At 44.5% G+C, this 27,889-nt stretch overlaps 3 protein-coding genes across 7 annotated transcripts; 1 reads left to right on the plus strand and 2 right to left on the minus strand.

Moving 5' to 3' along the window:
• Window positions 1-1,954: 1,954 nt before the first annotated feature.
• Window positions 1,955-12,887, minus strand: tnpo2b (transportin 2b). 2 transcript variants are annotated; one of them, XM_071915280.1, is made up of 24 exons: window positions 12,699-12,887; window positions 11,874-11,973; window positions 11,493-11,568; window positions 11,172-11,321; window positions 10,828-10,913; window positions 10,570-10,703; window positions 10,377-10,458; window positions 9,983-10,105; window positions 9,762-9,880; window positions 9,561-9,621; window positions 8,949-9,120; window positions 8,286-8,438; window positions 7,188-7,413; window positions 6,919-7,090; window positions 6,452-6,646; window positions 5,866-6,024; window positions 5,330-5,417; window positions 5,112-5,210; window positions 4,914-5,009; window positions 4,522-4,597; window positions 3,585-3,684; window positions 3,293-3,367; window positions 2,210-2,339; window positions 1,955-2,081 (listed from the first exon to the last, which is right to left on the minus strand). In XM_071915280.1, exons 2-23 carry the CDS (start codon window positions 11,970-11,972, stop codon window positions 2,232-2,234), a joined length of 2,649 nt encoding a protein of 882 aa, XP_071771381.1. In that variant the 5' UTR covers window position 11,973; window positions 12,699-12,887; the 3' UTR covers window positions 1,955-2,081; window positions 2,210-2,231. The 2 variants fall into 2 exon arrangements, with proteins under 2 accessions (XP_071771381.1, XP_071771380.1); XM_071915279.1 differs by having other exon boundaries at window positions 10,828-10,934.
• Window positions 12,888-13,835: 948 nt separating this feature from the next.
• Window positions 13,836-14,693, minus strand: rln3b (relaxin 3b). Its single transcript, XM_071915341.2, has 2 exons — window positions 14,519-14,693; window positions 13,836-14,116 (listed from the first exon to the last, which is right to left on the minus strand). The coding sequence occupies exons 1-2, from the start codon at window positions 14,691-14,693 to the stop codon at window positions 13,836-13,838; spliced, it is 456 nt and encodes a 151-aa protein (XP_071771442.2).
• A 952-nt stretch (window positions 14,694-15,645) lies between these two features.
• rfx1b (regulatory factor X, 1b (influences HLA class II expression)) lies at window positions 15,646-26,713 on the plus strand. 4 transcript variants are annotated; one of them, XM_071915303.2, is made up of 18 exons: window positions 15,646-15,760; window positions 16,888-17,263; window positions 19,915-20,012; window positions 20,174-20,266; window positions 21,254-21,327; window positions 21,473-21,770; window positions 21,874-22,055; window positions 22,155-22,274; window positions 22,694-22,812; window positions 23,063-23,181; window positions 23,620-23,723; window positions 23,851-24,002; window positions 24,941-25,038; window positions 25,291-25,440; window positions 25,544-25,755; window positions 25,872-26,025; window positions 26,125-26,170; window positions 26,304-26,713. In XM_071915303.2, the coding sequence occupies exons 2-18, from the start codon at window positions 16,915-16,917 to the stop codon at window positions 26,489-26,491; spliced, it is 2,556 nt and encodes an 851-aa protein (XP_071771404.1). In that variant the 5' UTR covers window positions 15,646-15,760; window positions 16,888-16,914; the 3' UTR covers window positions 26,492-26,713. The 4 variants fall into 4 exon arrangements, with proteins under 4 accessions (XP_071771404.1, XP_071771405.1, XP_078147359.1 ...); XM_071915304.2 differs by having other exon boundaries at window positions 20,177-20,266; XM_078291224.1 differs by having other exon boundaries at window positions 15,695-15,749.
• The last annotated feature ends 1,176 nt before the right edge of the window (window positions 26,714-27,889 follow it).

Below are 27,889 nucleotides of genomic sequence, written 5' to 3' on the forward strand. Positions count from 1 at the left end.
TTTTAAATTCCAGTTGCTATTGCTCTTTGGCAGTGTCCTAGCTCTTCTTTTCTAAGTATATTGTGCTCTCCTAATGTTGTGAGTTGAGGTGGTGTGTTGGTGTGTAAAGGGCAATCATATTACTTTGTGAAATATACACTAGATCAAACATACATCACTGCACACACGCAGGCGCACGCACGCACGCACACACACACACACACACACACACACAGTGGGAACACAGACACAGAGCATGCACACAAAGTAGGCTAGGGCAAGCTACAAACCCTTCTGAACAAAAATTAATTTGCACCCCTACTGTGCACACATTATATGAACGCCATCTAACTATCCAAAACATGCTCATCAGCAAAAAGTACTCATGCACGCCTACTCACATGCAAATTCTCTCACAGGTATACACAGACACACACGCACACGCACACACACCTCAGCAATATGGCAAGGTTAGTCATTGTAAAAGTGCGGATTAGTCGCAGTTTCACAAAGTTGTTTTTATTTGCCATTTAGTATTGGGATATTTTTGCCAGTCAAAGACACTTAATTTCACAGTGCAACACAGTATGACAAACACTGACATTAGGGTCAAGACATATTATATGGGTGAGGTTAAAAAAAAGTCCATACAAAAAAATAAAAAAGTGCAAAAACAACTTAATAGCATCAATTCAAATATTCTTTTTTGCGTTAATTGTGCGAATTTAAGTTCACTATGGAAACAAAAATCATCAGTAGCAGCAAAGAAAAAAAAACTGATGGACCATTTTTTAAAACATTATAAAGATCACAATGACATTGCCAATCACTGTTCACTTAAGATATCAATATGGCATCAAATGGATATCAGTACGAATGTAGACGTAGACACATACACACTCACGCACACACACACACACACACACGCATACACACTTGGTCACAGTTAACAGGTGCAAAGGACATTGCGGTGGGAGTCAAGTTTTAGCTCTGTACCATATCAAAACAATACATAGTTCACACACTGTTAACACAGAATGCTGAAGTAAGGATATACAAACAATTGCACATGCACGCACACACAGATACACACAAAACCTCAAGGAGACTAAGGATGTGATTTTTTTTTAGATTCCTCCCCTCTGGTGAGAAAACAAATGTTTTAGCCCTAATCCTCCCTTCCTAGAGGAATGGTTTCTGTGAAGCCAAGAGGAAAGACACTTGCTCTTTTTTTCTTTTTTCTTTTTTTAAATTATCAGGTAGAAAATGTGACAGGAATATGTCTGATAGATGGACAGCTCTGTGAAGCAGCACTCTGGTCAAAATGAAGGTAGGAAACGTAGATGCGGATAGCGAGATTATCTTACAGTTAGCTAGAATTCAGTGACTACGGATGAAGTAATTCATATTGAATCCTATTCCCCGGAAAAAAGAAAGATATTATCACCCAGAAATGAACAGAGTTTAGACACCTGTTTGTCTGTCTGTCCCTAACTACTTATAGTAGGTCTCAATAGTCTAAATAACAGTGCCACCCACAGTCAGTTCCATGTACTGCATGTACAGCATGTGCAAGTGTATGTGTGTGTGTGTGTGTCTGTGTACGTTTGTCTGTCTGTGTCAGTCAAGCTATCAGTTACTCTTTAGTTTTATAATCCCATTAAAACCTTAACAGTCCCTGTCCTCCCAGCCAAGTAACTGACCTTTCTATACCTGTCTCTTTCCCTGCCTTGTTAATTCATTTCCCTCCCTCTCTTTCCCTGGACTTCTCTACACTGCTCTCTTTCCCTGCGTCTCTCTATCCCTCTCTTTCCCAACCTGTCTATCCCTCCGTCTCCCATCTAGGTCTGTCTCTCTGTCCCTCTCGCTATCTCTCCCTACCAGTTAGTTTTTCTGTGTCGGGTCCCTGCCTAGTTAATCTAGAGGTGTCCCCCTGTCCCTCCCTCCCACCCGCCCACCCTCCCTCTATGGACAAACACATAGGGCGTGGGGGCCGTCCGTCAGGGGGAGCGGCCAATAGCGTCCCTCTCCCCCCCCCAGATCAGGGCAGTGCAATACACAGATGGATGAGTTTCCCATTCACCCTCCTCCTGCTGGCTCACCTGGTGGGACGGACAAAAAGGGAGAGTAGACAGAAATAAGTTCACTTCAAAATGCCGAAAATTGTATCTCTGATCTGAAAAAAAAAAAACATAATTTGTGTGTGGGAACCAGGCTCCGGTGAGATTACCTCTGGGGTCGGTGTAGAGGCTCTAAACGCCATAGCAGGCTGCCAGTCTTTCCTTCAGCAGTGGAGGGAACTGCTCCGAGAACTGCTGCCAGTTCTCCTCTCCAACCTGCTCCTTAAAACCATGCAGGATCTGTGGGGGGGGGGGGCGACACAACAGAGAAGTTCATCCTCAGGGTTTTCAGCATTTTATGGTCAAGTCAGGCCAGAGACAACACACTCATCCCTAGGGTTGGGAAATGTTCAGCAATGTCAACTGAATTCCTTCTCAACACTCTGCTTCCTTAACAATTCCCTTATTGGTTCTTTTCTCCTCTACCATAAAACCTCCAATAAAGTCCGGGTCTCAAATAGTGGCCCTCTAACCGTAGCATGTGGACTGTATGAGTAAATAAAGGCTGGTTAAAAAAAATTTCAGTCTAATATTTATAGCCTAAAACATCATTACAATTACTAAAATATCACAAAATATATCACCAAAAAGAGATGTTGCATGTAGACATGTTTATCTCGTTGCCATAGATACAAGCAGTGGCACAAAAGCCTTGAAATCCATTAGGCAAACATAACTCTACTGCTTGGATTACTGTACAGCATTGCTCCCGTTTGTTAGTTAGACAGAGAGCTTTTTTGATTCATTGATTCCTTTGGCAGTTTTTGTTTCATTCTGTTTTGATGCAGTAATGCTTTGTTCGCAAGACTGATGACCAGTTTGGGGAAGCAGAGTGTGTTCAGTTCAGTCCTCTGCAGACCAGGAGCAGTTTAATTGCAGCTGAAGCTTACAGCAGCAGAGCGACAAAGAAGACAAACTAGACTCTTTATCAAAGTGCAGCCACTTTTAGTCTCTTCTAACGTTTGCCATGCTCGCAATGATGCTATACAGTGAATCTACAAGGAAACTACTCAGATCATTACACCTCAGTCACTCACACAGCAGAGGAGGGAGGATTGGAGAGTGTGATGATTTGATAGTGAATTAAAAATTGCACATTTCATTCTATTTGACCTGGTTCCTCAATAGAAAGCGGGTCTTAGCTTCCAATCCTATTCATCGCACCATCATGTTTTATCCTGTCATCCACTCACCTTGTAGAACATGTCTCTCAGGTCGTCTTTAGGGTTCACCCAGGAAGCCACCGCATCACAGAAGAAGATGAAGTCCTGAACAGACGAAGGAATGATTTTTGAGGAGGCGCTAGTGGTTACAGAGACTGTTCCATAACCAAAAGGTCTTAGGTTCAACCCCCAAAACAGCCATGTGTCCTGTCAAATCGTCACTGAACGAGACACTGAACCATTGCCTGCTCATTATAAGTTGTGAAAAGCATCATCTAAGTGCCTAAAATGTAAAACTGTGAATGTAAAATGAGTCTCTCACCTGCACCACGCCTCCTGGGTTCACACCAATCATCATGCAAATCCCACGGAAGGCGGAGTCTTTCTCCTCGTTGTCTCGGATGTTCCGCAGAGACGTACACCTGCCAGGCACAATTATTAAGCAACCGGCATTTCATCTATCCTGTGTTGTTTATGAAATCTCAAAAGTGAAAACTTGGGAGCTACAACAATGCTCTGGTGCCAATCAGAAAGAAATGGAACAAGGCAAACTGTCATTGTTGTAATAATTAAAACAGCTCTCTAACAGTAAATTGTGAGAATGTCTCCCATTGGATTTCCCCCTGAAGACCAGTGTCTTCATATATTATTTCTGGGGCTTGAGGGAACTGTGGCTGCCAGATGTGTTTCATTCTCACTACTGACTGACTGCACACATTTCAGGAATTTGTTTAAAGAATGCCGATATCGCAGCTCTCTGTAATGAAGCGATTGTGTTCTGCAGCAATGTGATCACACAAAAAAGCAAGGAAAAAAGAAGGAACACTGATCTTCCATTAGAAATGAATGTGCATTGTACGTTGAAAAAAACAAACTGAAAAAAAAAAAGAAAATGGAAAAATAAAATTTATATTGCTAAATCAGTGACAACCCTACCACAAATGAAGCCTTGCAAGTGCAGATAAACCAATCTAATTCTGTGCTGTGAGAGAGAGTGAGCGAGTGAGAGAGAGAGAGAGAGAGAGAGAGAGAGAGAATGAAAACAAGAGACCCTGAAGTTTGTGTGCGTGTGTGTGTGTGTGTGTGTGTGTGTGTGTGTGTGTAACTGCACGCACCAATACTGTGTACAGATGTAGTAAATTAAATTCCATCACAACCATGTCATAACAGAGAGAGAGAGAGAAAGGGAGAGAGAGAAATAGAAAGAATGAAAGAGAGAAAGAAAAAAAGAAAGAGAGAGAATAAACAGAGACTCTCACCAAGGTCTGATGAACTGCGGCAGCATGGGAGCGACCTCCTGAGGACACACATAGCCCAGCCGACCAATAGTGATGGCTGAGGGAAGACAGAGAGGGGAGTCAAGGCTGCAGTTAGAAGAAGTGTGTGTGGGCAGTATCATGTGACACACCGCCTGGGGCAGCTGGCACTCCATCTGAACCAGTTAATGTGCCGTGATCCTCTTTGACTGTAACCTGCTCTGATTTCCCACTGTCTGTACCAAATGAAAAAAAAAAAAAAAAAAAAAGGAAAAACAGAAAAACTGTCTGCCCCTCTATAAAAACAAGGTGTGTGTGTGTGTGTGTGCGTGTGTGCGTGTGTGTGCGTGTGTGTGCGTGTGTGTGCGTGTGTGTGTGTGTGTGTATACATATACCCGTGTTCTCCAACAGGGTCTTGGGGGTGTTGGGTCGGTTAATAATCTCAACCAGTTGGTTGAGAACCATCGCTACATACGGCTGCATCTCCACTCCTGAGACAGCAGAAAACACATATATCAGCAAACTGAACCTAATATTCAGCTGAAGAATCACTAAACACCATCACAGAAAACAGCAGATTTGCCCCAACTCACCCATCTGCATACAGATCTCTCCTATGGCCCAGGTAGCATTGTTGCACACAGAGATGAACTCTGGGTTCAGGTTTGTGCCCAGGATTGGCATGAACTCAGCTGGAACACACACACACACACAAACAGAAAATATCATGTCAGACATATGAAAAGGTAGATGACAGAGAAACTGTATGTATGTATGTATCTGTGTGTGTGCATGTGTGTGTGATAGTTACCAATGCAGGGTTTGACATGAGGGAAGCAGGCCTTCGTCAGGTCACCCAGTAGAGCAAAAGAGCTCTGCCTTACTTCAGGCATCGTATCCTGGAAAGAAAGAAACAGAGAGAGAGAGATGTGAACACACACCAGCTATGCAAAAATAAGGATCCAACTGACGGGTTAGTCAGTGGTCCAGTTTGACCAATGCTAACGAAAAAGGTTCTGTTCTTACTTTCTCTTGCCACCTCAGTTCTACAGTTATTGTTGTGTGGAGCGGACATGGGGGCTTATCATCAACCATTTACTTTCCTCTTGTTAATTTTTAAGCCATTTTGCTGCTGTATATTATGAACTGTTGATATTGGACTTTTTATAGCAATAAAAAAAACTTAAACCAAAAGGTAAAAGCAGTTATTTTCTTTTGCCTGCTGGACCATCTAAAATATACCTGGTGCAAGTAGATCTCGGTTGGGAAAAGTGAATAAATATCTTAACGTTGAACCCCACAGACACACACACACACATACATATGTATATACACATCTCTGCCCACCTGCATGCACTGGAAGAGCAGGGTCATGATGTTGCTGCGAGCCACCAGCGTGTCCACATGGCCCCCCAGACCCTCAGCCAGGCCGCTCAACAGATCCAGAGCCACGATCATGAAGTCCTTGTCTGGTGCCTCGTACTGGTCCGGCTGCTGACTGTACATCTGAGACAGAAGGAGAGAGGGAGAAAGTGTCAAGGCTTGTCCCTAAGCATTGTACAGATTGAATAAGTACATTGAAATAAAACAAGAAAGAACAAACACATCACATTTGAGGCCAGAGCTTGCTTGCACGTGTGTGTGAGAGTATGTGTGCCGGTGTATTATAAAAAGGACAGACACTCATTAACCCTTTTCACTTGGCTTCCTCGTCCACTTGTTACTAATTCCTATAGATGAGTCACACATGCATGTGTCCAAGTGTGTGAGTGAGTGTGAGCAAACCAGGGCAACACCAGGAAAACCACACAAAGGGGACAGTTGGAGACACAGGAAAGAGAAAGGAGAAACTGACCAGGCAGCTTTCATGTAAAGCAGTGAAAACTTTACATTTCTGAGCAAAGTGTGTGTGAGCGAGCGTGCGCGGGCTCACCATGGCCTGAGCCAGTGTCTTCTGGACCAGGGTGACACAGCGCTGGTAGACCGGCTCACAGTAGGGCAGGAAGCCACTCTGCAGCGCCGTGGCCACAGAGGACAGACACTCCAGCAGGGGGAACAGGTCTTTGTCCTCGTCCTTCAGCTCATTCCACTTGGCTATCAGGGGAGGCATCAGCTTCTGGATGTACTCCTGAAAACACACACACACACACACACACACACACACACAGTAAGCAGTGAACAAAGAGCTGGAAGTGACTTGTGCCTGTGATTTATGTGTTTTTGTACTACAATCTTTGTGAGGGCTGAACATTTTGATAAACTATACTCTGACTACAAAATACCGACTGTAAGGACATTTTTTGCGTGAGGGCATTTTTTTAAATGTAAGTAAATAAATCATTGCTGCATAAAACAACAAGGCTATGTAGGTGCGTGTGTGTGCGAGTGTGCTGCACTCACAGGCTGGTTGAGGTGGTGTCCCACAGAGTCGGCCAGTGTTCCAATGGCGTCGTAGAGGATGAGCAGGTTCTTGTGCTGGTACTTTCCAAAGGCAAAAACCAGCGTGTCCAGGATGAAGCTCAGGTACGGCACCAGCTCTGTACACGCCTCCTCCTCCAGGGTGGCAAACGCACTGAGGAGAGGCAGGAGGAGATGGGTAAGTAAGCAGGGCGGATGAGAGGAGACAGAACACAGGAGAGAGGAACATACAGAAAAACAAAGAGCCTCACCTGCAGGCGGCCTCCTGCACCCTCTTGTTGCCGTCCAGGATGCGTTTGAGCAGCTCGGTCATGAGGGGTTTGAGGTGCGCGTCGGGGGGCTGGCTGACCACCCAGTGGGCGTAGCGGCTGAGGGTCCAGCAGGCGATGGAGCGAACCAGGGCCTTCTTGTCGCACAAACACTGGATGAGGTGGGGGATGAGCTCAGGCAGGTAAGGTACCATGCCCTGCATACAGCCTGGGGGGAGAGAAGACAGGAGAAGGTTACAACTGCTTATACATGCTAAATTATACAAAAAAAGTTCTGCAAACTCTTTCTTCATCGTGGTTGCGAAATTGAGACAAAACTTCTGCTTTTCATTCCCAGCAGTCAAAAATAAATACAACTTCCATATTTTAAAAAACTTGTTCTCACCACCCTCTTCCCAGTCAATTCAACTACCCAGTGAATGTCTACCATCCCAGTGGCCTTAACCTGTCGCCCCGGGCTAGGGCCCGTGAACACTAAATAATCTATAACCCTGGAAATCAAACAAATTCTGGATTACCAGTAGGGAAGCCTATCATACAATGCCTATCCCTGGAAGAAAATCTATAAATAATAATATTAAAAAAAACTTTACTTTTAAAAATCCTTTGTTTTTTTTGCCTATGAATGGGATTTTTGGATCCTGTTTGCCAATCGTTTTCTTAAAATGGGCGAAATAATTCAAGTAGAAATGACATGACGAAGTTATTATATATTGCATCACATTATTGATTTTTTAAAAATATTTTGCTTAAAAAAAAAGAAGAAAAAAAGAAAAAAATATATATATATTTTGCTAACAACCATAGCATGGCTTTTGCGTTTTTGCGTCACGGCCACAAAATGCATCAAAACCCATCACAATCCACCTCAACAAATAAAGAAATGCATAATAGAGGAACCCTCCAAAGCAAAAATGGTCAATATTAGCACTGGACGTAGTTAACGGCAATCGTTTTTCACTTTAGACTAAGAGGGGGGCGGGGTCCAAAATCCTTTATTTGGACCAAAAATTAAGTCACGCTTGAGAGGACAATACTTTAGAAGCCAGTGTGCCTAAATGTATTTTTGTAATGTCTCACCCTCAGCGATAGCCCCCAGCACCAGGATGCCAGACTCCTTGATGACCCAGTCAGGGTGGAAGAGCAGGCCTTTGAGCAGGGGCAGGAGATGGGGGAGCAACTCATCACGGAACACGTTGGCGAGCACGTCCAGGGCTGCGGCCGAACACTTCCCTGCAGGGGGCAAACCACTCAGCATCAGATGTCAAGACAGATACGTTATTCGGCTTCAGATTAGATGAAACTTTAATGATCCCCGTGGAGAAATTGGGTCGTCACAGCAGAAGAGAATGAGGTGCAGATAAGAATACGACAAATAGTGGGTACCAAAGATACTAAAACAAATACATACAATAAATAATTAAAACAACCAAAAGCATTGGCAATAATACAGCAAATAATACATGAAGACAAAGACAAACATCTTCACTTTCCTTATCAGGTGTATAGATGAAAGAACAAATGTACAAAAATGTGCCTAGACATCACCATCAGATTTACAGATGGAGATAGCATGCTGTTACAGTGTTGTTATAGTTGTTATATTGTAGTATCCCAGAAACTATACTGAACATTAAACATCAAGGAAATGTTTTTACGGTGTTAAAATGGAACATTTAAGAGCCACAACTGACCCCTTGGCTCAACACAGAAGATTATTCGAGCCACCTGTCCGTAACTTACGTAGATTCCAGTCAGAGAGCGTGTCGTCATCATCGTCCTCGTCTTCATCGATGTCCTCCCCCTCCTCGCCCTCCCCTCCCTCGTGCTGCAGGGTGACGGTGCGGGACTTGTGGAAGCGAGGCTTGATGTCCTGCTCGCTGTCTGGGACCGTCTCATCCTCCTCCACGTCACCCTGGAGAACAACAGAGAGACAGCAGAGAGTGAACACACCAAAAGACAGAGGGAAATAGTAGAAGATAAGAAGAGATGACAAGAACTGCTTCTCCTTGACACTTTATATTGTAGCACTTTGTACTGTATTTGGACTGGGACTTACTCATACGCTTTTAATACTTCAGTATGGTAGAAGTGACTATTTTGGCCTTGATCTGTTGTTTATCTGAGGTATTTGTTAATTTCAATGTTTTTTATGTGATGCCTTTTACTACACGTTGTTTTGTTTTAAACCCTGGCAGAAAACCAAATTTCTCTTGGAACAATGAAGTTGAAGTTGAAGTTGAAGAAGAAGAAGGCAGTGTGTGTGTGTGTGTGTGTGTGTGTATGAGGAGCTGGTGACCTTGGGTCTGATTTGTCCCAGAAGACAGTTTCAGGGTGCTGAATGGGTGGACTCACCTTCAGAAGGATAATGTCAATCTCAGAGTACTTCATCCCATTCACCAAGATAGGGATCAGTCTGGGAAGAGAGAGAAAAATAACCACATTACTACTCAGGTGAAATTCACACAACACTTGATTTCCCCTTGTCTACCTCCCTGCCATCAACTGAAGCAGGTTTGTGTAGCAGCAGGTTTGTGTTGGCATGTGAGCACTTACTGGACCAAGTGGCCAGACAGGGCCTCTTTACAGATGGGCTGTTCAGCCAGGGTGAGCCAGAACTCACAGGCCTCCAGAGCCACGTTCTCATCTGGGTCCTGGGTCCGCTGCAGCATGTACTGGTGGGAAACAAGAGGTGAGGAGGAGCAGGAAGGGGAAGTCAGGGGTGGAGTTGTGTATGTCTGTTCAAGGCGGTATGGTCACACGGGTCACATCCTCACCTGGATGATGCTGTGCATGTGTGGGATGAGGCGGTCGATGCGGACCTCCAGCAGCATGACCAGAGCCCTGCACACGTTCTTCCGCACTTCGCTGTCCTCATCGCCGGCCAGCGCAAACAGACTCTGGATAGGAGAGAAACAAGGAGAGAAGAAGGGAGAGATAAAAGGGATGGATGGCAGAGAGAAGGGAAGGAGATTAAGGAAAGGATAGGCAGGGTCAACGAATGGAGGGGGAGACAAGACATTGGAGGGAGAGAGGAAAAGGAAAGCACAGTTAATACAGAGGTGACTCCTGACACAACACACAGAAACCACCTGAACTTTGAAAACAATGGAAGCTCAACCAAGACAAAAGCTTGTGGCGCTTAAGGGGTGGTGACAGGTCGTCTCTCACCTCGATGAAGGTGTCAATGTTATCCATCAGAGCCTGAGCTCGACCAATGATAAACTGGTTCACACACGCTATAGCATGGGACCTGAGAGAAAGACAAACAGATGGGATCTAAAAGACGATTTTAATAGGGGGATACAGAGGGTGGAGGTTGAGGAGGAGAGACAAAAAAGTGACAGACTGACGTTTCACTGACCTGATCTTGGGGCTGCAGTGTTTGAAGAACTGGAGGAACTTGGGGATCATGATGTTGAGAGGTCTGTTCAGAGCATCGCTGTCCAGCAGCTCTGATGAATCCTCACAGATCTTCTGCAGCGCTCCAAAAGAGCCCTGAAGGGCACACACACATACACAGAAAGATCAGAGTTAAAAGACCAGAAAAACCAGACATAAATCTATCATGCAGTGTAACTAACACTGAGCATCACATAAGCATTCAAAAGCCTTGTCTGACCTCGCAGGTGTTATAATCCTCTGAGTTGAGCAGGTTGCAGAGCTGAGGCAACAGTTCAGGCCAGGTCTGCAGCTCGCCTTTAGAAGCTATGGTCGTGATCAGGATACCTTGACAACCAAGAAAAAAGGGCACACACAATATAATCAGGCTATGAAACTAAAGAGTAGCTGATAGCTCATCACCATCACATTCAATAAAGTTTAAAGCTTCTTGAAAAATATAGCCCTCATTCCCACACAGCCCCTTTACCTGCAAAAACTAAACCGCCTACATATTGTGACTCACAGTGGCTGAAAAACACAGTTAGCTCTAGCTCTCTCTCTCTCTCTCTCTCAAACACCCACCGATTGTAGCTCTGATAAGTGGTGAAGGGTCTCCGATGTTGTTGAGACATTCTCGTTTGATGAAGTCAGCCACGTTGGGGGGGAAGTTCTGGTAGTGAGCCTTCACGTTATTCTTCAGTATCAGACCGCTCAGAGAGCGAGTGGGCTCATCTGGGGGAGGGAAGGCAGCACAGAGACAGATTCAGGAGGAGTAAACAAAACAGAGTGGGAGATAGGAGGAGGTGGATAGAGAATTTTTTGTATGGGACAAGTATTAGAGTGAGTAAGGAGTAAATGGCAATTCAGTTCCACTGTACCCTCAGATACCCAGCACATACATACCCTCAGATTTGAGACTCGTGAGGACAAAGATGAGATAGTTGTTGAAGTCTGGAAACTGGTTAAGTTGCTCCAGTTTCTGCAGGCTCTGTTAAAGAATTCAACGAACCACACGCAAATAGCAAAAGCTCACACACCCACACATACCTTATGATCTTGTCTGCCATACAGGCAGTGTACGTTCATACACATTCACAAACACACCAGCTCATTTCATACATGCTGCGTATGGCAACACTCCCAGGTAGTTTTCATTGTCTTACGCTTTGACACACAAGCATGCATACACATTCTTCACACCCCTGCTGGATAGATGAGAGCTCAAACCAGCAAAAACCTCAAGTCTCATTCACACACTCTCTTACACACAAAGCTGTAGGATACTTCCTGCACTGCTCTCTGTGTTGCAGTGTCTGGGGACTGGGAGTCCTTGAGTAGCTGAAGCACTTGCTGCAGACCCTGTTCATCTGGCTGCCACTCCATCCTATAGCACGCGCGCGCACACACACAAACACACACAAGATTAAGTGGTTTCGAAGCACAATAACACTATGGAGCTAACAACCAGCTAGGAATCGCTAGTGGTAACAACCCCCTACTCAATATGTATAGCTAATGTCAGAGTTGTCTACCTGAATCTTTAATTTCAGGCAGACTGCTTTGGCTATTGTCAATGTTTACCTAACGTTACCATGTGGCAAAACATTGCACTGCAAGCAGTAAAGGTTTGTCAACAACGGCTTTGGTCTATTTCGGAAGATCGTGGATTACTGCTTTACCTGTTTAAAAGACTGCTTTTAAGTATCACTATACAGTTATCATTAGCTGAGTTATTGCTGCATGGATAACTTCGCCATACCAACTAGCAAACGCGACACGATCAGCCTTTTGAACATGGGGCCCAGACGGCCTCTGCTCTGAATACAGGCGCAAATGTCTGGCACATTCAGCTAGCAAGCTAGCGTCGCTATGCTAGTTACGGTTAACACCACGTACAGACTCAAACAGAAAACAACTGCAAATCGCTATCTCACGTTAACTAGTTGGACACCACGTCACTGTGTCGAAGTGTGTTGTTAATCGAAGTAACAAATACAAAGCAAAGGGAACACATTAACATTCATATCACAGCAGTCGCATATCATCCACGGCAGCTATCATTAGCGTTGCTAGCTAGCTTCATGTTGAAAGTACCGCCAAAGGTTTTACCTGGTCACACCGATTTGTCAGATCTAATAGTCCTATAGATTGTACTGCAGTTCCGCCGTAACAACGAACATTAATTGAAATAGAATTGCAATCTAAATACAAAGTTCTGATCTCAGCAGAACTATGTGGCTGGCTAACGTTACAACAATTAACAAGCTATGCTAGCTGGTATGTGACAGAGATTGCATGCATTGCAATCAAGCCGGTTGAACAGTATGACCACATTCGGCTTCCGTACAGGGAAGACTGGTGCCGAGTAAGGATGAGACAGTGGACTTTTTGTTTTTCCATTAACCTTATTAACATTATATGTGTATTTTTAACTTATATGGTACTGGTATTTAATGTGTAATGGTTAAACTTTTGCCTACATTTATGTTTTACTGTTTAATGGCTTTTTTAACATCATGCCTAGGGACAGTGGCTGAAAATAAGTCGTCAGGCCAACACTGTTGTTTAATGTGCAATGTCCCTGTAATAGTAAAATATAATATAACTGGATCACATATTCCTCATTTTGTTGACACAGGCATGATAGAAGGCTTTAATGTGTTGTAGTGTATATGACCACCAGATGGCGTCAGTTCCCATTGCTTATGGCACCTACCTAAGGTCACCTCTCTGTGGCCCTTCATGTATGTTTTCTTCACGCTTGTCTTGATTAGGCAATTATGCATTTTTTAGTCAGGATCTAAAATTTAATAGGAGTATGCCTTAAAGCAACAGTTTACTTTGATAGGCCACTCTGGGTACCCATAGTCACCACCAATTACTTTAATTTTGAAGTCTTGTCAAAAATGTACTTCTAAAACAATGTTTAAAAAGTGAAAATGTTGTACCAGCATTAAGTATCATTTTAGTAGGTTGATACAGAGAGAAAACGGACTTCCACACCACTTCCACACAGCTTTATTAAACTACCACATACTGTTCTTGATAATCATATTAAACAAATCTTATATTGAGCACACACTAGGACATTCCTGTATGACAGTCAACACACGGATGATGAGTTGGGAGGGGATGTGGAGAGGAAGAGGAATGGCAAGTCTAAAGGAGAGATGGAGAGATCATGGAGGAAAAGAACAGAGCTCTGCACAAGGGTGAATGAGAGGAGAAGATGCAAGGTGGTTCAGTTCAGCAGAGGGAGCTGATTTCGCTCTTGCTGCAGCCCCACTTGCAGCAGGCGTTCGACAGCCCCACCACTACATCCCGTCCTTTCCTGTCCGCGCTCCGCAAAGCCTCCAGCACCTCCTCTGAGATGGGCGAGCGAACTACGCGGCTGAATCCAGCAGCCGAGGACGCCACATCTATTGTTTCATCTTTCCAGACTTGGGGTGCTGAAGGATGCTGCTCGCTGGCAAGTTGAGGGATGGGGTTCGTGTTCCATGGGTCAAAGGTCTCCTCCTCAGTGACACCTGGTAAAAAAAAAAAAAGGAGGGGTACATATGTGAACATATGAACAATTTTTAAAATAGAGTTTTTCTAATTAGGAATTCCTATTTTTTAATTTTTAATTTTTAATTCATATATTACCTATAATTCCTATATTCATCTAGGCTATATTGTACCTTGTTTTGTCCTGTACTATTGTAATATGCTTTGGCAACACTCAATACTACTTGATTCCTGCCAGTATTTTTTTTTCTGAATCTGAATCTGACTGTGGGAGGAGTTGGTGCATTATCCAACAGTAAAGTTTTTTAAGCCTCCCATAGAGCTAGATTTTCTGACCAGAAAGTTAGAAAGATGCACTCATTTGATAGGCCTAAACAAAAAGAAAGACTACATTTTGGACGAACACACACACACAGTCTCACCTGAGTCCCCAACGCTTCTCCTCCAGCGAGAGCCTCCGCAGGTAAAGATGACGGCTCGTATGAACTCTCTTCCACACAGCTTCACCCCATAGAAGGAGGGGTGGCCCTCGTTGGACCGCACCCTGCCTACCAGGGCCACCAACAGGCCGACGGTCAACAGCGCTGCCTTCCACATGGTGAGAATGATGCAGGTGGAGGAAAGGATGAGAGAGAGAACTTAGAATATGACAGCCCTGCCGTAGGTGTTTCAAGTCTCCGTGTGTCTTCCAGTATAGTTTGTGTTTCTTTCTGGATAATCTCCCCCTTTTATATAGTCTCCTCAGCATCGCAGAGAAGGACCTGAACTCACATCCGCTCCTCCTCGCTGCCAGAGATAAGACAGGAGACCTTTAGGGACAACAATGCCCAGAGAAAGAGAAAAGTTGTGATTAAGTATGTGTATGTGGCTGGAGGTGATGTCAACAGAGCTCTTGGTAATCTAATCACCTGCGACCTTTCGTTGGCCTTTCTGTCCTCACGTCAGTGGGGTTGCACTGTGTCACCAGCGCACTCTCCATCTTGCTATCTGCTCCACCTGGCGCTGGATGGAGATCAATATCCATTCACTTTGTGATTAACTAGGATGATACACATAGGCACTCACTGCCAATCTTCCTCTCTCTCTCTCTCTCTCTCTCACACACACACACACACACACACCAGTGCACACACTACAGTCAGACCTTTTTTTTTCTAGAGGCCAACCAATAATACGGGAACACTGCAGTGACACAGATGGGTTGTAAACTTTTTAATGTTGTACAATAAAAGCTTCAGGTCTCAACACTAGATGAACATTGACATTAAGCCTTTAAGGTGCAACAGCGATAAGCAATGAAGGAGTTGACAATCACCATTGTTCATTCGTTTGTTTGATCTACTGCGTTACACTGAGTAACGTTAGTAAAAAGTGGTAATGTAACGTTAGGGGGTGGTCAAAATGACGGACAGAAATTGACGACCAATCAACGATCGGTTATTTAACTGACACTGCGACCACCTCCCAAGTTATCCAATGAGCAATAGGAGTAGGGCGGGGCGATGACGAGAGGGTAGCAACAGTTGCCCCGGTGAAGACAAGGCGCCATAGTCACGGTAGTCCTGGCGACAAGAACCAAGCAACGAGAATCAACAACAACAACCTAAATCGCTAAGGAAAAACTTTAACGACAAAACAAAGGACATTGCTGGGGTAAATCAGAGGTGATAAAGTAAAATCTCTCAAAATTATCATTTCTTATTTCTCAAATTTAATGCGTGTGATTTGTTTTGTATAATCGTCAACGTTAATGTGAAAGTGGCTGAGCGTGGCGGTGATGAAAGTGGTTGCTAGCTGCTTTCTAAACGCAGATGGTTGTTATGGCGATGTCAAATCTTTGATAAGAGCACAAAATGGCGGGTGTGTTGTAGTGCGTTTCGTGTACTTTTTAGCTTGTTAGTTGGGAGGTTCCCGTTATTTCCCATAGTTTCTAATACGGCAAAAATATAACGAGACGTGTTTGGTCGCGTGGTCACAGATTCATTGGCAACTAACGTTAGTAGCAAGCCAACTAGCTGGCTTTATAACTTAGCTGCTAGCCGAGGAAGCTATCACTCTCGATTTCTCAACTCACTCTCTGGCTGGCAGCAACGTTACTTGCAGACATGAAATAACATGGAACTGATCACGCAACCAAAGCGTTTATGTGCTCTAACCACGGACATTTAAGCCTAGTAACTTATGTCTTGTAATATTTTTGCCACTTTGAAAAAGTTTTTGGTGCGACACTGAATTAGTCAGTCCGTGAATACGGTGTGTCGGTTCACCATCTGATTGTCTTGCTTGCTGTGTTGGCTTACACAGGAGTGGCTTATCTTGTGGGATGGTCTAAGTCCTGATTGACTGTGGGTCCAATTATTACAATGAATTAATTTGTAGATAATAATATATATGACTGTTCGTGCTCTCAAGGTCACATAATTGCTCATTTCTAATTAATCACTTCGTAGTTTTCTTTCACTTGACCTTTCACGGTCATGGCCTAATTAGCAAATTACGGTTTCTTTCATTGCTTTATTTGGTGCTTGTTAAGACTACACTCGCAACGTTTATTTCAGAGTAGACACAAACAGGAAAGGTTCTAGTCCTTGAACAAAAGACATACTTCCTCTTCTGGTTTATATCCCTGACACACAAACACATATACACATACACACACACACACACAAACACTCTCTATCTGGCTTTTGATATAAAATACGGAGAAGTAAAATAATATGTGAACACTGTGTGTTTGTATGTGTGTTTACTGCATTTTCATTATTCAGTTCTATCTCTTTTCTATCCACAGGAGTGGTGTCTCCAAGCATTGGTTGCCATGGCAACTTCTGGATACTCAGAGGACCTTCACCCTCAGCAGGCCAACACAGTAACCATAGCAACACCTGCTGCCACCACACCCTCATCCTCTAAGCCCGCACATTTCCTGCCTGAGATCCCACCAAACTCTGGAACCATTGCATCAGCCAACCAATCAACCACTGCCTCAAAAACAGGACAGGATGCCCTTCGTCCCCAAGCCCCGCCCACTCAGGCCCAGAGCCAGAAGGCAGTGGTGCTGACCACTCCCACTCAGCAGTATGTAACCACTGAAATCCAGCATTCTGCAATCCAGAAGAGTAATGGTCAGAGCAGCTCGCCTCAGTACATCATAGTAACTGTTACAGGTGAGAAACTGACGAATAATAGGCACACACACACTACACACTTTGATTTTTTGAGCTCATTTGAGTGCAATCTGAGCAAGCCGCAGCTGTTCCCTGAAGTCTGTTTCTAGGGGGTAAGCAACAGGCTGGGTCCTGGTTTGAGACTGGAGGTGTGTCTGCTCTACAATGATAGATTTTTATTTCCCAACAGTGCAGAGGACAGTTGAGGCTGTGCAGCGATTGGTAATGTAGCCACTGTCGGATTGTCTTACCCCAACCCTCGCTCCCACTCGCTCAGCCAGTTAGCACATCAGGTGTGCTGTTGTACCTGAGAAACCTGAGAAAAATTGATAGGGATGACTAGAAGGCTTGTTACCATGTAGGTATAATGCAGGGAAAAATTTCTAATGCTTTTTTTGTGCAGTTTGGGGGTGGTCATCAACAGCTATATCCTCACTGAGTATAAAGACAACGTGTCCTGATCATATGCACAGACATCTCCTTTAACATAAAAGTGGAGGAATGATTTGACTACATTTATGTATAACAAATACTAAACCTGCATAATGATAGAGAAAATAGTTCTCATTGGTGATGTTTAGTTAGTTTAGTGGTTCTCAAGATTGGTCCTCAGGATCTTGAGTACTGCTGCTATTTTCTGCCAGACAGGTATTTGCGTTCACCTGGCTTTCCCAGTGTAAATTAGCCCCTCATTAGATGGCTAGAATGAAAACCAGTGGGGCTCTGGGTCCAGAGGACCAGGATTGAAAACCACCGAGTTAGTTTCCCTTTCTGGTTAGGTGGCACATACATTATGAGGGTGAAATAAGCCGATGGACATGGTTCCCAGGCTGCATGGTCCCAAACGTGGGAGCAAGGATGGCTGTCCTCTGCATATTTGGGACTTCACTTCTCCTCTACCGTGCTCTCCTGCTATTGTTGTGATAGGGAGTTGATGGTGTAATGGTGTTGTTTTACTCTACCACATGAACATGACCATAAGTTCTCCTCCTGCATTGAGACATAGTCAACAAGTGCTCTGGTAGTAACTTAGATGGTCACCAAGGCAATGTGTGTATTTCAGGCTTTGGATCAGTTCCAACCATCAGTTCAATCTGAATCAGTTTGAATCTTATATAAAATGTATCCTGAATTAATTGAGAACTAATACTCTATTATAAGGGAATCAGTTGGCATTAAGGAAATGAAAGTGAATTGAGCCCTACTCTGGTGTCTATCTGTATGTTTATTTTAGGGCTGTCTATTAGTAGATCTTTTTGCCTACTAGTATCATGTAACACTTGTGCACTCTCACCCAGAGAGAGAGACTCACAGCTTAACAAGTTTAGGAGTTATGCTGCTATGGTCTATGTAGCCATCTTAATGATCAATTAACTTTCCCCCTTGGGGGATTAATTAAGTTGTCAATCAATCAATCATAGGTTGGAATGATTTCCACAAAAACTTCCAATGAATACGGTATAATAACAATAAACAAGGTTTAAATAATAGCCTGCTTCTGTTGAACAACGGGGAAGGTGTCATGTTCTGGATGGTCCTCAATGAACACTGGGACAAAAATGCTTATCTGCTCATCCCAGATTTAACACTTGTAGTAACCATTAAAGAAAAACTGTGATAAATGTTGAATGCATTTAATAGGGATTATATAGTAGCAGTTTGGCTGATTTCGATAGCTCACATGATTATAAGAGAAAGAATACTGCTCTGCTTCGTTCCTGGCACCAGAAAACTTCCAAATGAAATTTATTGTACAAGTGATCAAATTTGCAAATTTCAGAGACAGAGCAGAGCAGAGCAGAGCAGCACCAAGAAGAGTCAGCATGAGCCAGCTAACTCTCTAAAAACACTTCGCTTCTAATAATAACTTGTACTGGTTTCTCTCCATTGTTGAAACAAATAAATGCTCAGGCTGTCAAAGGAAGTTTGAAAGCTGATTGAACAAAGAGTTATCACCTGCCAAAGTGGCTAGGAGAATTGAGGAACTTCACAGCAACAGCCAAAATTTCCCCGCATTTGAATAAAGGCTAGTGTGATTTCACGTAAATTATGACAAAGCAAATAGTAAATTGATTGGCAACAGCAGGAAAAGGTAGACATAGTGGCCAGAGAAGGAAACAATCAAAGAGGAAAAAGAGTGTTCTCACCTGAAGGGTGCAATGAAGTGAATTTCACCCTCTGCTCCACCCACCCTCCATCCTCTTATTAGTCTCCATTCTGTCCCTCTCTCCATCATCCCTTATCTCTCATTTCCCCCTCTCATCTGATCTGCATGTTTACATGATGGAGGGATTTCTCTCTCCATCTGGGGAGATTAGCTGTCCAAGGCCTCCTTCTGCGTGCAAGATATAAGGACGGAGGGCGAGTTCGAGAGATGCACTCCTCCTCGCAGTCTTATCCGTGTCTTTTCTACTGTGTTCAAAACGAAGTTCTAGCATGTTCTACAGTGGCTGTTATAACAGTTTGGAAGCAGTATGCCGTGAGTACTGAGAACTTGTGGTGATGGTGGGCGGCTTTTTCTGTTGAGATTTTTTTAATCTTTTGATTAAACTTTCTCTCTATCTCCCTCTCTCTCTCTCTCTCTCTCTCTCTTTCTCTCTCTCTCTTTCTCTCTCTCTCTCTCTCTCTCTCTTTCTCCCTGCCATCCCTAGAGGGTTCTGTCCACTCGAACGACAGTCTGTCAGACTCCAGCCCTCCTGCCCCTGGGGTTCCCACTCAGGTGGTCCAACCGGTGCAGACCAACCCACAGGTAAGACACACACACACACACACACACACACACACACACACACACCATGAGTTGGCCATTTGACCCTGTAGCAAACAGACAGTACAACAGACAGTAGAGGGTTAACAAAAAACGGTGGCTTGAATGATCTGACCCTGTGGTATCATGGCTTTATTTACCAGCAGAGGTCAGTGTTGCAGGCAGTGTCACAGGCAGCCAAGAGGATTCAGACAGCTCACATCAACAACCTACAGCCTGTGCACATTAACCAGGAGGTAAAACACACACACACGTTCCTCTGTTTGTGTGAGGGAATAGATGTGAAATAAAAATCATTGCAGCGTAGCGGTGATCTGTTCATGCTTTCGTTACTAATGGCTTTATCCGGCGTTACCCACCGAGCCGTCATGACAGGCGGAGAGAGAGCGATGTAGAGTCAGAGAGATGTGGAGAACAGTGGCAGACCGACAGGCAGAGAGACAGAAACCCTTTGTGCCCTCGTGAAGAAGAAAACACTTCCCTCCCACTTTGCATGCCTCTCTCCCCCTCCCTCACACCCTTCCTCTTTCTTTCTCTGCGCTCATCGTCTGGTATCCATTGACTGGGATGCCCCTAACGCCGTTCCTGTGCAGGTCATGCTGTGTGAGGCATCCCCACCTATCAGAGTATGACCAGAGAGAGAGGATATGGTGGGGATACACACGATACCTGTAATGTGACTAGCTGTGTTAGTGAATGAGCTCTGTTGAACTCCTTAAATTTAAGCATGGATGAGATCTTTTTTCCAGGATTGTTTCTTGGACACACATTAATCTGTAATGGGAGACTGCTTTTTTGTATTCCTAATCACATTCCTGAATACCCATCTTTAAAAGTAGCATTTCTACCAAACAATTCAATCTGTTGACACACAGTTTCTGTGTAATGATGACAAGCTGCCTAACAGAAGTTATGCCTGCTCTGAGCCTCTTGCCGAAAGAGAGCCAATTCTGACCCGGCAAGTATGCAGTGTAAAGTAAAGCAGATGCATTGCCAGCATAATTGCCATTGCAGCTATTGAGCACAGCACACTGAGCCACTGTTCATGTGCCATGAGTTTGAGTGTTCCAAATAAGCAGGAAACTTAAGCAGTGGAAAAATGGTATGCTGTGGAGAAATAAGTTGATATTGATCATGTTGCATTCTCAGTTCTGTACGGGCCTGGTAAGCTGGGTCACCGGTGAAAAGAGTCTCCTTAAGTGTCCTGTCTGCTTGTTGTCCAGGTGGAGCATGTGTACTCTGGCCAGGTGCAGTATGTGGATGGAACAGGAGACTCCACCTTCACCACCTCCACCATGTGAGTAGAGAGCAACTCGCTCTGGCTGTCTGGGCATTGCATATCACACGCACACACACACGTCTAACCTCTTTACAGTTGTGTACACAGTGTACATTTATGTGTTTGTGTGTGTTTGTGTGTCCAAATGTCTCTCTCCATCCAGCCGGTCAAGCAGCTACCCTTACTCCGACTCGCCGCTCTACTCCCAGACCCCGCCCACTTCCTCCTCCACCTACTATGAAGCCACGCCCACGTCTGAGTCAGAGATCACTGGCTCTGTGACCTCGCAGCCCGTCTCTGTATCCGTGGCAACAGGAGGAGCCAATAGTGGGGGAGCCGGGGGCGGAGGGGGCTACGTCATTCAGGGAGGTTATGTGCTGGGGGGAGGAGGTGGAGGAGGATCAGGAGGAGGAGGAGGACAGAGTTACTCCAGCCCTAACTCTCGCGCACCACCTGCAACTGTGAGTACTCTAGAGTTTAAAGTCAGTGAACTTTATTGGTTGTCCTCTATTAAGGTGAAATAGTGGTTTAGAATGAAGTCTTTCATCCACCCACCTCCTCCAGGTGCAGTGGCTGTGTGAGAACTATGAGGGAGCGGAGGGGGTGAGTTTACCTCGCTGCACCCTCTACTGCCACTATCTGTTGCACTGCCAGGAGCACAAACTAGAACCGGTCAATGCTGCCTCCTTTGGCAAGCTCATCAGGTCTGTCTTCATGGGGCTACGTACACGGAGACTGGGCACCAGGTATACACACACACACACACAGACACATTCACGCTGTTGATGTATATGTTAGACAGGTATCTCAGTGCATTGTCATTAATGTGTGTGTGTGTGTTCCAGAGGGAATTCGAAGTACCACTACTATGGTCTGAGGATCAAATCTGGTTCCCCTCTGCTAAGACTGATGGACGAGCAGCAGCACCTGGCAATGAGGCAGCAGCCTTTCTCACAGAAACACAGGTAGCCACGTGTGGCTTTGCTTCACCTGTGCTTGTTTGTCTGTGGCTACGGGTACACTTGTCATTTCAGCGTTACTTTTGAGGTCTGATTCTAGAAATTGGATTTTATGAGATCACATTCCTGCGTATCAACACCTGAAAGTGGCTGTTACGCCTCTCCTGTGGCCGTATTTATTTAAATAGTCCAACCTATGTGGAGTTCAGTCCCCTTCTATTTGGGTTTGAGGACCCAATAGCCTTAACCTGTCACTTAATGTATCTTTGTGTGATCGGCTGGTAAAAATGCTTTCAAACAGCAAGATGTAAACAGTTGCTCCGCTCAGAGTGTAATTGTCGCCTGTTTCAGCAGTGCATACATGTTTTTTCTCTCTCTCCGCCCCTTGCTGTGTCTCCCTGAATGATGGCTGCTCTGTCCAATAGGATAAAGCCAGTGCACAAGACAGAGGGGATCACCAATGGGACTTCAGGAGGACTGGGCCAGCAGGCAGCGGCACTCTGTGACATCTCAGCTCAGGTGCAACAGTATCAGCAGTTCCTGGGTGAGGAACACTCACACTTTGCACCTCCAGTCATATCCATTGTTTTCTAGCAATAGACATTCTGTTATGATATTACTTTGTTTCTGGAAAATGGATATTTTTATTTTGCCCTAACATTCTGTTTATTCTATATTACATTGTTGGGTATGATGCTCTAATGAGGTGTTGCAACATTGTAATAATTAGTAGACTTGAAGGTCTTACTGTTCCACTTCCATGCCCCCCGCCGTCTGCGCTGTATCTTATGTAGAAGCATCACGGCCGCTGCCAGACTTCCTGGAGGTTGACCTGCAGGATCGAAGCCTGCCTGATGGGATCCTTTTAGAGCACCTCAAGGCCTTCCAGACCCTCTACAGAGAACACTGTGAGGTATGAACCTTGGACGAAGAAAGGATACTCTCACGATCAAAGCCGTAGCTGATCATAACACTGTTGCATTTCCATCGCATTCTCCTTCTATAATATTTTAGGAATCAACTTGTCACCAGATAAGTTAGGTTCCGCGTCTACTGGGCACCTCTTTTTTTCTTCTTTTTTTTAATAAGCTTGCAGTGCTAGACAGACACTTCGGGGAAGTGCTGGTCATAGCCCTTGTTGTTGCCAATCAACGATTGAAACCCTGTTTTCAATAAAACCCAGCACTCTTATGTCAAAAGTTGAAGTATTTTTAATATCTAGTGCTCGTCCTTTCCAATGAAAATAACAAGGAAGAAGTCAGAGTTGTGAAGAGAGGTTGCCAGTGAACTGCGTTCTGTGATAGTGCATAGTGTGATGCCAGACCGATGTGGTGTTGTGTGATCCCCACAGGCCATTCTGGATGTGATGGTCAACCTGCAGTTCACTCTCGTGGAGACGCTGTGGAAATCCTTCTGGAGGTTCAGCCAGAGCACTGACACAGAATCACTCAGCCTGTGAGTATCACAAACAGCATCCTCGGCTATAACCGTGTGTCCTCTCTGACGTGCACGCATGCTGTGACACGCACAAACATGATGTCCCTTCACATCCCGTCTACAATTGGCGTGTGTTGCCTTCCAGGCACAACGAGTCGGAGAAGCGTCTGCCAAAGTCGTGCTTGGTGGTGCTGTGTAAGTTTGAGCCGGTGCTGCGCTGGACCAAAGAGTGTGACAACGTACTCTACCAGACTCTGGTGGAGATCCTCATCCCTGATGTACTGAGACCCATCCCTAGTGAGTTGTTAATGGTGCTAATAGTCCTGTATGTAAACATGTCAGAAGGTTGTATAAGTTGACTTAAGACTGAAAGAGCCTGATTTAACTTGCACACATGCGCTAAGTGTATGCTGTCTGTAAGCAATGTCCATGTCATTCACCCTGGTTTTCTTCATCATTTGTATGTGTTCAGTGATATAGTGGTAAATAAATGATACATAAAACACAGTTATAAAGCACTTTATAAAGGAGTATTTAAAAAAAAAATGAAACCAGGCAAGAATGTAAAAGTAAACCATGAAAGGGAGGTCAAAGATAAGTCTATAAAAGTGAGATTCAACATTTCCATATTATTCAGTTTTCGTGATTAGGATAAGATGATGATAGTTTGCAAATAAATGTAGTCTAGCTAAAATGGTATTCATTGAATGAATTTGAAGACTAAGTCCTCACAGGCAGAACAGTCACAATGCTGGATCCTGATTGGCCATCAACACACCAGCTCCTCTGATTTAATTGAGTTAAACCTGCTAAGTGGAGGCTTTGAGGGGGGATTGTCAGATCAAATGTTGAAGACTTCCCTGATTGGAAGGATTTTAACAACTGTTTGAGAGGTGAGGCAGTCAAGACCAAGTCATGTTGTGACTGGAATTAGTCTGAAACTGCCTGTAAAAAAGGTGGATTTTTGAAAACTTTAAAACTAACCACTCAAACAAAACCAAATTTTATTATTCATTCATTAAACATATTTCATAACTTATGTATATAAATAGAGAAAATTTGGAATTCCTATAATAGGGCTCCTTTAAGAAGTGATAAAGATTTTAAAAGAGTGAAAACTATGCAAATAAAAAGGTGGGTAAACTGAGTTTAACTCTACTACACTCTTGCATTATGTTTAAATCTTGTTAACCCTTTCCCTCTGTCTTCACTGTACATCACCGCTCCTGTCTCAGGTGCCTTAACTCAGGCCATCCGCAACTTTGCTAAGAGTCTGGAGAGTTGGTTGACCGGCGCCATGATGAACATCCCAGAAGAGATGGTCCGCATAAAGGTGTGTGTGTGTGTGTGTGTGTGTGTGTGTGTGTGTGTGTGTGTGTGTGTCCTGATGAGAGGGTAAGAGAGAGCTCTGCATCCATTTTTTAAAATCTTTCCTTTTCATGCCTTTACATGGCCACATGTATCATACCAGTCTTTTAACCATTTCTCTGTCTCACCTCTTTCTTATTGTCCCTCCTTTCTGACCCCTGCCATCTCTTCTGGCCCCCTTCACTCTTTCCTCCTTCCTCATCCCCCTCTCCTTTAGGTGGTGTGTGTGTGCTCCTTCTCCCAGACGCTGCGCCGCTACACCAGCCTGAACCACCTGGCCCAGGCAGCCCGCGCCGTCCTGCAGAACTCCGCCCAGATCAGCCAGATGCTCTCTGACCTAAACCGGGTTGACTTCACCAACGTTCAGGTCTGTCAGAATACTGCTGCCTGTCCGGCTCTCTTCTTCCTGTGTTGGTGTGCAGGTTATATGGAGCAGGACACTGACACCCCTCCCCTCCCCTCCCCTTCAGGAGCAGGCGTCCTGGGTGTGTCGCTGCGAGGACCGCGTGGTCCAACGGCTGGAACAGGACTTCAAGCTGACCCTGCAGCAGCAGAACTCCCTGGAGCAGTGGGCTGCCTGGCTGGACAGCGTGGTCACCCAGGTCCTAAAGCCCTACGACCAAAACCCTGCCGCCCTTCCCAAGGCTGCCAAGCTCTTCCTGCTCAATTGGTCCTTCTACAGGTGAGAGAGGGAAAAGGACAAGGGGGAAAGAAAGTGATGGATGAAGACTAAAAGTGAAAGATTTGGTTTTACGTGTTGAAGATAAATTTCCTACATCTGCCTCCCTGTCTCCCCAGTTCTATGGTAATCAGGGATCTGACTCTGCGCAGTGCTGCCAGTTTTGGCTCTTTCCACCTGATTCGCCTGCTGTATGACGAATATATGTACTATCTGATAGAGCACAGGGTGGCCCAGGCTAAAGGAGAGACACCCATTGCTGTCATGGGAGAGGTATGTACACACACACACACACACACACACACACAAACGTATCGTGGTCTGAATTTAATGATACACGTACATATGTCCTAATCGTGCTCTGTGTTTCAGTTTGCCAGCACTGTCAAGAACCGAAACTCTCTGGATCTGGAGAAAGGTAACTCCAGCCTTTCTCTTTGCCTCACAGTCACGTTCAGCTTCAACTTCCACTCAAGCCTTTGTTATTGCGTTGCTCATTTACTCAGTCATCATGGCGGCTTTATTTAACCAAATTGTCTTTTCTCTGTCAGATGAGGAAGAGGAGGAGGAGGAAGAGGACAGTGAGGAGGAGAGCGGAGAGCTTGTGCTGCAGTCCAGCTCTCTGAACGTGGCTGGGGAGGAGGACGACGAGGAGGAATCGATGGAACCTCCCATGAAGCAGTCCAGGACAAGTTTAAATCTGCACACTCTGACTGAGACACACAGCACGCCACCTTAGACACACACACACATATATACTGACCCACACACACACACCATTGCTTTTGCATTGTTTGCTATAGGTTCAACATCATATGTCATCTCATTCTCAGCCCACTCTCCGTCACCCTGTGTAGGCTTATAACTGGTCTGCAAACAGATATATTGGGATGTGTGTTTGGTGTGTGTGTGTGTGTGTGTGTGTGTGTGTGTGTGTGTGTGCGCAAGCATGCAAGGAACAGCGGGGGGGGGGGGGGAAGGGCAGAATCAAGCCCTTGCTTATTATGCATTCTGTACTTTTGTGCTGCCATTTTTTCCCTCTATGCCTTCATCCAGCACCTGATCCTTTACAATCATGTATCCCGTGCCTTCCCTGTCTATTCAGTGGTTGGATGTCAGTAGTCTGAGAGGTATTTCTTCCCCAATTCAACTTGAGAAGGAATCATGAGAGCCAACCCATAGATATATATATAGATACGTATATATATATATACATATATTCGCGATTCCTGCCTGCCCCCGCCTTAACCACTGACCTGATTGCCATGGAGAGAAGACTCCCATATTCCACAATGTACTCTGAACTCAAATCACTTAACATTGCCTTTAAAGCAGTGACTATGCAGGTGAACTGGACTTTTTATTAAATGGCGCTGCCTGATACAGGCTATATATCTAATTTTTATCTCAGAGTAGTATCTGGAGTGATACTGCACAATGGCTGGTGTTGCCACATGGATTTTGATTGACACAGATATTTGTGGATGCCATATTTTACTTTTTTTTTTCTTTTTTTTTCAAATGTCAATTCTTTTCAATTTGGCCAACTAACAGATAACCTGTGCCTTTATGAGAGATTTCTATTCCTGAAAAGCTTGTATTCTAAGCTGTATCATTGGATCAATAAATGAAGGTCCTGTGAAGTAGTCTTTGGTGTTCGTCATGAAATTTACTAGCCATAATTAAATCTGAGTAGGTGACAACCTGAGTGGATAGAAAGGACACTTCCTAGTGCATCATGGTCATTTCCTTCGGTACGCCTAACATGGCCTCCATATAGTTTTGACGATGCCCATTGTTCCATATTTGGAAAGAACGTGAGACTCAGAAAGTTAGAATGTTCATCACAACTGCTGCTGGAATGTTCATCCAAATGATTCCGTCGCCATGGTAACACACCAGCTTTCTGAGACCCATGCACCAAGTGAACACTGATTTCCATGACAGCAGTATCAATCAGCATTATCAATTCAAGGTCTATGGGTTACCCTGTTATTGTTCATCCATCCATTGTCCATCAATTTATTCTTTCAAGCTCACTCTCACCCTCTCTCTCTCTCTCACACACACACACACACACACACACACACATACACACACACACACACACACACACAGGGGAGAGACTGGACAGACA

This window comes from Centroberyx gerrardi, chromosome 3, assembly GCF_048128805.1.
Source record: "Centroberyx gerrardi isolate f3 chromosome 3, fCenGer3.hap1.cur.20231027, whole genome shotgun sequence".
NCBI classification, from domain to species: Eukaryota; Metazoa; Chordata; class Actinopteri; order Beryciformes; family Berycidae; genus Centroberyx; species Centroberyx gerrardi.